The 13309-nt window shown below is 32.5% G+C and overlaps 1 protein-coding gene across 4 annotated transcripts in view; it reads right to left on the reverse strand.

The window, feature by feature from the left end:
• LOC106458867 (eukaryotic translation initiation factor 2-alpha kinase 1-like) overlaps positions 1–13309 on the reverse strand; it is a 53159-nt gene that overhangs the window by 8196 nt on the left and 31654 nt on the right. For all 4 annotated transcript variants that reach the window (XM_013918424.2, XM_022385228.1, XM_022385229.1 and 1 more), the window contains 2 exons: positions 10325–10826; positions 1800–1899 (listed from right to left, as the gene is read on the reverse strand). In XM_013918424.2, coding sequence (XP_013773878.2) covers positions 1800–1899; positions 10325–10826 — 602 coding nt within the window. The remainder of the gene's footprint in view (positions 1–1799; positions 1900–10324; positions 10827–13309) is intronic.

Genomic DNA, 13309 nt, shown 5'->3' on the forward strand with positions numbered 1-13309 from the left:
GGTTTCCTATAGCAAACAAAATAAACAAATAAACAAACTTCCTCTTTTATTTATATAGATTATTTCCAAAGCAAACATTTGACAGAAGATATAACTTATTGAAAACTAAAGTTTCCTACAAAATATATTAAATATAATAATACAAAATCAGTAGTAAATAATTAGTACACATAAATAGTAGTATTAGACAACTTTAGAACTGGCTAGTAACTACTTAATTTTAGTTGTCTGTCAAAAAATAAACAAAAAAGAATATTGTAACATTTTTATCGTTTTTGAGCAAGATAAATGTCACTAGTCTGATTTTCAACTTCTCACAATACGATTACATAAATGTATGAAAAATAGTACAAACTCTCTAAATAGTATCTAGTTTTTTGCTTTCAAAAATTCAGAGTTTTGTATTTCTAAATAATCTTTAGGTTATGAAATTTCCAAAACTTTGTTGTGAAACACTTTTTTCAAAATTAAAAAAAAACTTCCTTTTATGTTAGAATTAAAAATTGTTTTTTAATATTGATCATTAGGTTACATATTTTGAATATCAAGTCAGTTTCATCTTGTTTGAAATAAATTTATATACATTATTTTGCTGATTAAAATAGTCACTATTTTTGGTTATAAATCATACAAAACATAGGAAAAATTGAAAAAAAGTATATTTGTGACCAACGACCTCAACATTCAAAATGGCATCACTATTACCTCTGTCAAGTATTGTATCATTGTTTTGCCAACAACATTCTTGTCCATGATCAATTTATATCTAATAAATATAGTTTATTTCCAATATAGAATACTTTATATAAAATTGTTTGAATACATTAAATGTGACAATATATTCAATAAATAGGAAATTGTAATCTTAATCCGATACTTACTAAAGCTAACTAAACTTACCCATGTCTTTTTATAGATAAATTTCTTGTAGTTTTCAAAACATATGTAATTTAACGCAAACCTTATCAAGAACAAAAAAAACATTGAAAAAATTATAATAAAATCCTTGATGTATGGTTTGTTCCTAAGTGTTGTAAACTTCACATCAGAATCCTTTGTTTACTTTTAAAGAGTTCAAGAAAGCTAATGTGTTGGCAAACCACAAATTACTGATACAAACACTTCACTTGTTTGAAATGTAGGTGTGTATGCAACACCTACAAACCACACACCTGCTGTAATACAGAGGTTAATATTAATTATGTATCATCTAAAATTATCTTAAATATGGCCCAAATATTTTATTCTGTATTATTGTATACCAATGTAGTATTAAAATTGTACTATACTCTGTAATCATTATTGAATACAGAGCTATAATTCAGCTAATAGACAAAAATAAACTAATTTAGTCATGTTCTTCAGAAAGTTTTAAAGTTAACTTCCATTGTTTACGGGTCTTAGAGCAAAAAAAAAAATGTATGAAACAACTGTATCTGACAACAAATTTCCTGTTTCTCAGCTTTGCACAAAACCATGTATATATCTGATTATATGGAACATTGATTTTAATTATTTTTCTTGTACATATTTTCCATAAAATAAAATTTTTAGATTTTATATTTGTTTGGTAAAAAAACAAAAGGAGGTGGCAAGATAAGAATTTTTAATGTTTTGTGTTACTCATAAAACACACAAACTTCACATGTATCCACTGTAAACTTAAAAAAACAACAGCTTATTTGAATACTGGTTTTTTGTTAAGATTGTCAAAATACCATAATTGATATGCACATACCAATACACCATAATAAAACCTGTACAGTTGGAGTAATATCTGAAAAAAAAATTGTTACTACCTGATCCTGTTCGGGGTTCAAATTCATTTCTCTTGTTCAACCAATCCTTAAGGCTCTCTCCACATAGTTCCATCTGTATGTACATAATGGATTGCAACTTCTGTAATAAAAATATTTTGTATTTGTTTAGTTAATGATGGTACATTAACATCTTGTATTGTTTTGTAATTCTCCTCATGCTACATTTCTAAAACATCAAAGTTCATTATATCTCTGGAAGGCACAGTTCTTTAGTCTTAAATCCAGCTATGTCACTGCAGAATGAACATAAACAGCAGTACATCCTAGTAAGATACATTCATAAGGATTGATAAATGCATGTGTCATGATATCAACAGGATCACTTTCACACATCCTTGTGAGGTTAACAACACCCAAATAACAAAAGAAAGACAACTAGTGAAACACAAATATAACTTAGAAAAATTATAGTAAGGGTGTGACTTAGAAATTTAATGGTGTCATTTCTTCAAGACACTTAGATTGTCAGTGTTAATCCTAAAAAAATAGAAATTATTTACATTTCTGAGGAACAAAAGTATATCCCTGAGTAAGTTTAAAAACTCTTGGAAGAACATGTGATAAAGTAGACAAGAATAATATATTTCAACAGCCCTTAAAATAACATACGATCAAGTGCAATTAGAAAATATTCATATTCTTTATTTAACAGCCAACATTACAATGTAAGAATAAAAAGTATCCTATCTTTTGTTTAAAAACCCTGTAAATAACAATGATAAAAAAAAAGATACTAAAAATTTCCCTTATTTGGTTGGCAGGCCTTGGAATAACAAAATGAAGTAAAATGTGAAATTATTTTATAGAAATTATGTTACTTCTTAACGTTAGCCATGGTATAGCTGCATTAATTTATTCCACGAGTTTGGTATCTACAACTGAAGACCTTCTGTGTTAGACAGTTTGTACTTAATGCCCTAAACTATATATAATGACCACAAAGAGGAATTATATTACAATGACAGAAAATAGGCAGACTTGATTCAATGTATGTAAACTGACTTATTTTAATACCAAAACTCAACATGATAAAGTGAAACAAACAGCTACTACTTTTAGTTTGTTAATGCCCTAAACAAGATTATGACATTTGACATCTATTGCTGAAGACCTTACAAGTTAAGCAGATTAAACAAATTAATTAAACCTATAAGGACTACATAGGTGATGTCGTCTTCTCTGATTTTTACACTTGAAATACTTAACCTCATTGCATGAAATTTGATACACAAGATGTAGTTAAAGCTTGAAAAATATTATATAGTTTGGCTTAGTATTTGTATCAATTTTCAGGTTGTAAATTTTCAGAAATTTCGTTCTTTAATGCTGTTTGTTCTTTTTCATTGTTGTTATGTGCCTAAAATCACATAACTGTAACCAGAAGAATTATATTTTTCAATAAAACTGTAATTGTTGTGTCTGTGGTATTCTAATGATGGCATATTAATTTTTTCATAGAAGCCTTTACATACAAAAAACTATTGAAAAATATGAAAAACTAAATAAAACTGGATTTTTAAAAATTATTGATCAGAAAGTTCCATTATAAATAAATCGCATTAGGTCTAACTTATATTATTTTCATCAGTTACTTATCTTTACCTACTGAAGCAGTTAGGTAGTTGCAAAAATAACATACGACACCACTAAACAGTAAAAGTGTTGACTGGTATAAATGCAACTTATAAATGCACATTTTATATCTACATTGGTATACAATATACTATTCTTACCATATAGTTGGTCAAGCTCAATTTCTATCTAATATTTGTAGTTTGTGTACACTAACTAAGAAATTGTCTTTTTATATGTGTTAAGTAATAATAAATTTATTAATACACATAAATAAACAAGCATTTCTGCAACCTGAATCATTTGCTGTTGAAGAAATCCTAGCATACTATACTACTAACCCTAAATATCCTTATGTCTTCTCACATGAGAATATCTGTGTTTTAAAAGAGGCAGAACAAAATGATTACCATGAACAAAACTTCATCCAAATAAACTATAATTAGTATTTAAAAAAATCCAAGGCTTGTTACTTAGTTTGTAAATTTTGCAATAATATCCTTTGTTCTCCACAATGTGAAGTTTTGCTAGCCCCTTTTAGAGACATTATACATTTAGTAAACTTATTGAGTCTTATTTACTTTAAAATAATGTAGACAGACACGAATATTTGTTTATTCAATCATGTTTAGTCATTGGTTCTATCTTGTTTGGAGGGTAAGATTTAGTAGTTACTCTCTAACCCACATATTTTGGCATCATAAACCTCTGAAGACATTATTCTTGAAATACTTAATTAGTGTAAAAGAATATCATGTGACAAATAAAACCTTGGATAAATCTATTTATAAAACATTTCAGTGTCTGGGTAAAGTGAACATTTTCCTTGTTTGAAAATGTATTTCATGTGACAAGAGCCCTACACCTCAATAGCTCCCCCTATGCATTTGCACTCGTGAAACTTCATTCTTTGAAGAGGCAAGTAAGAAAATATGCACCTGAATGCATGAGGAGTTATCTATCAGAAATACATTTTCAGGTAAGGAAGATATTAACTATGGAGACAATACCTCACCTTTTCACACAGTATAGTTAAAATTCCACAATGAAGTGGTGGAGGGACTGATATATATATATCTACCATTCTGCCCATATATATATATTGTACCAAGATGACCAGAACAGTCCTGTATAGTGTGTGCTCACCTCAACTCTACTTATCAGACATTGGCTGTAGAAGGAGATGTTAGATATATATAGATAGATAGATACTTGGTATGGTATAGTGAATGTTCAACTCAACTGAACAGATTCTGTGGGACAAAAGAAGGGCACTGAATTAAGCAAGGTTTATCCATGTATCTATAGTGTGCTCACTTGAACTCCATTGAACAGACTTTGGCTGCAGGAGAAGAGCACCATCATTTAGTGTGTACTTACCTCAACACTACTGAACAGACTCAAACAGCAGGAAGAAGGCACAGTTGGCATGAGTGATTTATATGAGGGAGATGACCTACACTACACTAACAGTTTCAATATCACTCCACTTCTCACCACATTGGTATTCTGTGTTCTATCCTCAGTGATTTAGTCTGAGCAGTGAGGGTTCTCCATGGTCCACCACCCAAGCAGCTAGAAACTGGTAAATGAGCAGGGTCTCCCCTGCTCCATTTGATGAGGGGGGATTTGCACAGAGTAGATCTGAAGAAAGTTCCCATCAGTCAAGAAAGATCTTATATTGGAGACAGTCCAATGAGTGATCATGAAACTCCTATTTTTAAAAGCCAGCAAGCCTGAGCTGGAGAAGTGAGTAGAACACCTCCTTGTTGCTGGCTTTTTCTATGGTAGTCATTGGAATAGGTACAATGTTAATAGTTAATATACATATTCGTATAAAATAAAGAAATTAGACTTTTAGAGAAAAATCACCTTTAAAAACTATGGTAGTAATTTATTTACTTGGTGAAGTTTCGAGCAAACATTCTTTTTCAAGCCAAAAACATACATACACACGGATACCTTATGAGGTCTTGTGGAACATTCTATCTCAAAGTGGGCATAGGTAGAACCAGGCCAGATTGGTATGAGCGTTTTTGGATAAGTATACCCTGGGAAGTAACACCAGCCACCTGGTGGGATCCTATGAAATGAAGGAGGGGCTCTGAAAGAGAGAGAGGGAGTACATACTCCTCTCAAAGACAGTGGGTAATTGAAGATTGGTTGTTGTTTTTAAAAACAAAGTCACACTGGGCTTTCTGCTTTGTCTACTGCAGAGAATTGAATCTAGGATTTTAGCATTGTGAGTCCATAAACTTACCATTGTCCCACCTGTGGAAGCCAAAAACCATCATAACAAGAAACAAACAAATGGTGTAAAGAAGATGAATGTGTAAAGAGAGTACACATGCCTGCCTGGAGGATATTGTCCAAGGGCTAGCAAAGAAAAGATGTAAGAGAATTAAAAAAAGTGATGAATTGAAAGTGAAGAAAAGCAAAATAGTCTGAAAGCATCCATATCCCGAGATGAACATGTCAATGGGTAAGTTGATGGAAAAAGAGGCCCATGGAAAAAGATAGATCTAAAGAGAGAGGTCCATAATATGGTACACCAAACAGAATACAAGAGCTGAGCCAGGTGCAAATGGTCCAACAGATGAGGAACGGGATAGGAGAGAGGTACTGTGTACCTCCTAAATAATTAAAGTCAAAGGAAAAATGAAGAGTCAAGGGAGAAGAAAAGATAATTGTGGTAGAAGAAGGTAAGAGAAGCACCTATAGAAAATACATCAGAACAGTTGTAACTGTAGAAGAGAAGTAGAAGGAAACAACTCTGAAGATCAAGACAGTACAAAAGTTAGGAAGTCAATGGCTTGAATGAAGCATGCACAAGACCATGCAAAACCTCATTCAGGTCTCAGTCAGTCAAGGGAGGAGAATGAAAGAGTGAACAATAACAGAGAGAACATGGAAAAAACACCTAAGAGCACCAGGAGAGAAGGAAGGCCATGGACAGAGACCAAGAATCTATCATTGAACAGTCAGGAATGATAAGCAGGAAACTAGTGCACAAAATTACTGCCAGAAGGAAAGGGATGGCAGAAGGGCCAATGACAAACCACTTGCCACAGATGATGACAAACAAATACAGTGGAAAAACAACAAGAATGTGGCAACAATAATGTAGCATTAGTGGAAAGTCCAGCTTGATGGATGACAGATCGGGCAGAGTCCCTGCGTAAGGTTGAAGGAAGGGAGAGAGAGAGATGAAAGTTGGTACGAATATCAAGCAGACAAAGGTGAAGGGGGTTAAGGAGACACCACCAATAGGGCCCAAGAAGGAGAATAATGTGTAAACTAATGCCCAGAATGAGAAGACAAATAGGGGAGAAAAGAGGTAAAAACAGACCTGGCTGAGAAAATCAACAGTAAAAAGCTGAAGAATGAGCAATAGGGGACCATAAGAGCTCAGTGATGACAAAAGTGGCAAAAGCAACCAAGAAAGGTATGTCTAACCATAAGCAAATCTCATGGAAGACTTGGGGGTTGTAGAGACTACTTTGTTGATAGAATACAAACTGGCCAAGAGAGGTGGTTTGCCACAAAGATTTAACTTCCTGGCAAATGATGTGAATGGACTCAGAAGTGTATGGTTAATGCTGGAAAACAAAATGCCCTGGGACAGAAACTTCAAGGACAGTTGGAGCAAGGAAAGACCATATAATAGACTAAGTGAACCACCAGTAGGGGCAGGAATAGGAACATGCCCAATGAAGAGTAAGAAGATTGAGAATGTTGATTGGAAGCAAACTCTTGTCCAACATCCAAACTTTGAAAATTCTACCCTCATTGAATACCTCAGTCAGAGAGAGAAACATTGAAGAAGGGAGAGATTTAGTTGAAGAGGCAGTAAGGGACTACAGGAAGTAATACAAGCTCAGTCCAGGCACCATGACAAGTACTTGAAGCAAGGCTCACAAATGAGGACAAAGGACCCAAAGAAAGAAAACCATGGGTCCACAAGGTCTACTGTAGGAGATACATGACGACATACCCCAAAGAAATGAGGGGGTTTTAGGGGAAAAAAAAGAACATCTCATGCAGAAAAAAAAGGTTAATGGAAAACCTAGTGACCAGATATGCCATAACTAACAGGAAGATGATAAGCCAAATTTGGATGAGACAAGAAAGGAAGAAAATGCCAAATACAGAGTGGATGTGAGAAAGAAGTTACATCCCATGATACTCCCCCCCCCCCTTCAACTGAAAATGGGCTAACAGGTATAAATAGTCAAAGAAAAGGAATTCCAGCCCCAGGTCATGAATATGGCAAATGAAAGCTCTCATGACAATAAGAAACACAAGAGGGGCTGAAGTGAAGAGCAAGGAAAGGAAATACATGAAAAGGATGAACAGAACAACAAAAAAAGGAAGTAGGGGTTGAGAAATAAGTGGAGGAAAGTGTCTGACACATCAATCAACCATGGCCAACCACAGACCAGGTGAAAAATGATGATAGATGGGGTTATAAGGAAAATAATAGGAAACAGAAAGAGAAACAAAGAGAAGAGATACAAGGAAACAGATCAAAGTGGAGAAATAAAACACAACTTACAGTAGAAAGTGAGACTAACAGCAGGATAATAGGTGGATACCCAAGAATCATACATGTGATAGTCACTAACAAAAAGAGTGACAAACAAGACATCAGAAAGTGAGAAGATAAAAAAAGAGGTAGACCTAAAATTCAAAATGGAAGGTTAGTAGGAAATTGATCTAGACGAGGAATAGGAGTAAAGGGCAAGGTTATGAAAGAAGAAAAAAACTCTGGGAAAAGAAAGAGGATAGAAGTCATAGGATATCAGTCCAGGTTAACAGAGAGAAAGAAAACCAATAAAGACATCTGGGCAAGAAAATGAATCCACACTAATAATAAATACACCAAAAAAGGGAAGGAGTATGGTAAAGAACATAACACAACCCAATGAGTCCCGACTACAGAAAGACAAAGTATGGAGGAATAGAGCAGAAGTGGTTTAGGTTAAACAGAGAAGGGATGTTTACAGATACCCATCTGGAACACGAAGAAATGCCTCAGATAAAAGGTGAAGATAGGAGAGGGAGTACCAGAAGGTAGATAGAAAAGGGGCAAAGATATAAAACCAAGGAATGGGAAAGTGATACAGAAGGTAAAAGGTATGACCCCAAGCTGGCCAGATAGACACCAATGAAAGAGAATTGAGTAAAGGAAATGAAGAAAGTCTACAAACAGGACAAAAACAGTCACTAAAGAAAGGGGGACAAGGAATTTGATCATTAGAAAGGAACTATTAGAGAAAGGAAACAGCATAAGTTATAATAATAAACAAGGAGAAAAGACAATGTAAACCCAAGAAACATCGATCATGGAGCACAGGCAAAATACAATGAATGGAACATACTTGAAAATGAAATCCAGAGAGAATGGAAGGTCACAAATGGTAAGGAACTATCTAAAGCAAAGCAGGTTAAGGGCATAGTCCAACAGACCATTTTCAACTGATGAGAAAAAAATTCTGCCAACTGGACAGGAGTAGGGGGGCCAAAGAAGCATGTGGTAATCTACAACACATTGAACAATGGCTGCAAATACCCTTATAGCTAATGAGCCTCCTGATGCCGTAGTAAAATGAGGCTTAAATGTGAACCATGTCATGCATTCAGGACTAAGTACAAATCACCCTCATTTGTGAATTCTTGACAAAAAATTAAATCTTTTGAAACAAAAGCTACAGAAAAGAAAATCAAAGTTTGGTTAATGATGCAAATCTCAATACACTGAATACAGACAAGAAATTTAAACATGTCTGTACAATACAATGCTGAAGATAAGAATGAAGTTTCACGAGTGTAAGCACATAAAAGAAGAAAATTGCACATGGAGGTGTGTTTCCCTCCTATTGGTGGAAGGTTTTTATCACATGATATCATCATACAGTAACTAAATTCATATAAAATCATGTCAAATTAGGTGGAAGTTGCCTCAATGCAAGTGGCACGCAAATCTCTTTGGCAGATGCACTGAGGATGATAGTTAAACATTACATTAAACAAATATAGTAAGTTACAAAATATAAACTCTTAGATATTTGAGTAAAAATTAGAACTACAAGTTTTACTTAATTTGTGAAATTTCGTATGCAAGTTTGCCCTCAGTGTCCTCTTGAACCTGAGAGATGCTCACTGGTCCTAATAGGGTTAATAACTGAAACACAATAGTAACATTTGATGTCTATTGCTGAAGGCCTTTCCAGTGGTTTATTTTTCTACCACAGACATACAAAAGGAACAGAGAATACAAGAGTAAAAGTAGAATATTCTAATTGAGCCATACATGTCTCTGAAAATTGAAAAAGCTATTTTACAAAGCATGATCAATTAAAAGTGAAGGAATTATCACTAATGTTTTAAAAAAATTGGTTTTTCTGTGTTACCCTTTGAATGATATTTGTTCTTAAGTGACATTTATAGCTGACTATGAATAATAAATCTATATCATCATTCTAATACTGGCACTAGAAACCAAGGATGAATTAACAATACATCTTTGACACTTGTTTCTCTCTCTTTTTTTTGTTGTTAAGACTTTCAAATGTGTGGTTTTAGAGGTATTAGAAATTTTGCACAAATCCTTTTTGTTCAAAATAATTTAGTTTCATAACAGCTATACTTAGCCCTATAAGTATAATAGTTAAAACTTTAACTATACTTGTTGTATATTAATCCCTTATATTATTACTCAAAGTAACAAAACACAATTTTCATTAACATTCATCAGCCTTCAACTAATCTATTTCTATATAATATTTTATTCAAATATCAACTACAACCAATAATATCACTTAAAAATTCTACAACCAACATTAACAAAAAAGGTGATCAAAGACTTACATAACAAGTTATATAACATCTTTAGATAATAAAAAAAAAAAACGATTACTAAGTACACTTACCAAGGTCTTCAAAATGTTTAAAAAATCATTTTTTAATTCATAGTGCTGTAATTCTAGTGTAGACAACCTTTTTGATACTGGATTTAAACAATCATTCATTACTACTTTCTCAAATCCTGAATAACTTTTGGACTTAATTCTTTGAATGTGCTTTCTGCAAAGTTGGGAGTCCTCTGCATCTGTATCACAAGCTTCACTTAAACCTTCACTGCTATTATCTGTCATACAGTTTTCGTTAATACTACGACTCTGATGAGATGTGCATGAACTCTCAGATTTTTCTGTTACTGCTTTTAGCTTCACAGGTGAACTGCTAAGTACTGTGGGCTTGAAATCACTTTTAACAGTAAGGGAGGTGTATTTTTGTATTGCTTTTGTCTGATGTACACCACCACTCATGTGATGCTGAACAACCTGTTCCACATGTTCTTCCTTGTTATAACCAAGCTTTTCTTGGAAGAATGTATCACTTGGAAATGTTATTGAAGAATCTTCAGAACACCTGTGAAAAGAAAGATTTTAAAATTTAACATAATATACAAAATTAAAATCCTTCTAACAAGTAGTTTAAGTGTTAAGGTTTCTATTTTATAAGCTTAAAGAACAAACTGTACTTCATTCTATATACACACACACAGAGAGAACTGATAGCAAGCTACAGGAAAATAGCAAGTGATATTATCACGAACAAAAATCACAAATTACATGTACCACCATAACACACTAGCAATAGTAATAAAACTAATATGAACAAGTACTTCGCATCTCTTTACAGTTCTCCTTAGAATGATCTGCATCTAAAAAAGTGTGTTTATTAGTGGATAACATAAAAATGTCAGTTTTTTTTTCTCACCTGGCATAAAGCTATGAAACAGCTTTATGTCACTTTGTCCAATTTTCTGGTAGTTGTACTTGATCCAAAAAAAGCTTAATATTAGAATAAACAAGAAAAAATGCTTTAGCTAGATAAATACATTTGTTTCTTAATTCAAAATGTAACCAATAATTCTTTTTAAATCCTCTCTAACTTGAGCTACACGGTGACTTTTGCAATCTAAAAATAGATTATACACTCATATCATGCTTTGTCAACTTGATTTGCATAGCTTGTCTTTAATAATCCATAAAAACAATTAAGTTACATAATAAATTAACTACTAAACAGTAACAGAATATTTTTTATATCAATTAAAGGTTTATTTCTTCTTGCTGTGTTTTGACCACTGTCGGCTAACTCCAATAAGTATTTTCAGGATGACTTGCATATTCAAAAGATTATTTCAAGAATCTCTATCACATACCTGGAGGAAATTTTTTACAAATAAAGGCAAAAAAGTTATCCCACCAATATACGACTTGTCCCATTACTTTATAATCATTGAACATCTTGAAGTCCTTATAATCCTGTTAGACTTCAATGGCTGGGCAACATAATTAGCCCACATTACAAATATTTCTTTCATACTCTGTTTAAATAGTATATGATATTTTGCTAAAATAGTAAACAGTTTCATGTCATCATACACAATCAGTTAAAATAATTCAAGTTTTATGAGAATTAAATGGCTCTGAATAAATTCTAATAAGCTCATTAGATAAAAAAAATGTTTCCTAAAAACATAAATACAGTTTTTGGTTAATCCTTTCATGATGGGTCACGAGTGAAAGGCCATATCATCTTCTTGGTTGACTTGCATTAAAAATTTTATTGAACTACTATTTCATGAATTTATGTCAATAAGTTTGGTATCAAACTGTAGATTATAATTCATATATTAGTACTATATATATTACTCAATTTCTTAATTTTAGAGCAAATTTTAAATAAACACGAATAAACATCGATTTTTGTGTGTCGCATGGTATGTTAAATGCAACACTGGTTCAAATTAGATGTCTATAGTTTCGACCGAATTAGAAACTCAAATTACCAATATTGACAAGCTAGAATATAAAATAAGAGACTTTTATCTTTTCAATTTGCTAAGATATTGCTTATCTAATAAATCAAACACAGTGGCACCCCGCCCACCTCTTTCCATTTTTAGAAACACTCCCTCATATACACTTACTTCTATATATGACATCAATAACCAATTGGAAGCTCAGAATACCCCTAGTGGTTTTTTCAGCAAGTTTAATGGACTTGGCACCATTTCTTACTTTTGAACCAGTATTTCAATGAGGTAGGGTACATCTTTAGTCTGCTCGAAATTTCACATTTTTTTAGACTAAAATACATCTTCCAATTTTTTTAAAGGCTTAGCAACCTACATCAAGCAGCAACTGAGTACAATGGTCATTACTAGAAGAGATAACTGTTTGCTTTACTTCGTTAGTTACTGTTCTATGTTTGAAGAAAAATAAGTTTAAGAACTTATTTCAAAAGAGCAATAATCTATATACATATATAATGTATAATAATTGAATACAGCCAAGACAAGTTACCTTGCACAGACCAAAGGTCAGTTTTATGTTATTTGATACAGTAACATGAGTGCACGTGAACCGCATCATTGTAACTTCTGTATTGTTAGCCAGGCATGGCTGAAAGGTCAATATAATAAATATACATAAATGCATAATGTCATGAGACAAAAGCCATTTAGTCTAAACATTTATGTTTTCATGTTATAATCTGTTCATTTTAGAATGAAAGAGGCATATTTTATATTCATTTCCTAATTTCTTTATGGTGGTTGCAAGATTGGTCAAATTTAGCAAACCCATACAGAAATTAATTACTGAAAATAACAGATAAAATATAGTTTTTTTTTCTTAAGAAACATTTAATAACTATCTCAACATTATAAAAAGTTCACATGTGAAATTTCAAAATTTTCTGATGCATAAAAGTATTTTTAATCTTAAAATGAATATTACTTTGCATGATAGATAGGCAACATGCAAAATGAAAAACATTGCTTTACAAACCTTAAGACTTAATAAAAAAATTTGATATTTTGCATATGAAAGCATTGTAAT

The sequence above is a fragment of the Limulus polyphemus genome, unplaced genomic scaffold, assembly GCF_000517525.1.
Source record: "Limulus polyphemus unplaced genomic scaffold, Limulus_polyphemus-2.1.2 Scaffold525, whole genome shotgun sequence".
Lineage (NCBI taxonomy): Eukaryota > Metazoa > Arthropoda > Merostomata > Xiphosura > Limulidae > Limulus > Limulus polyphemus.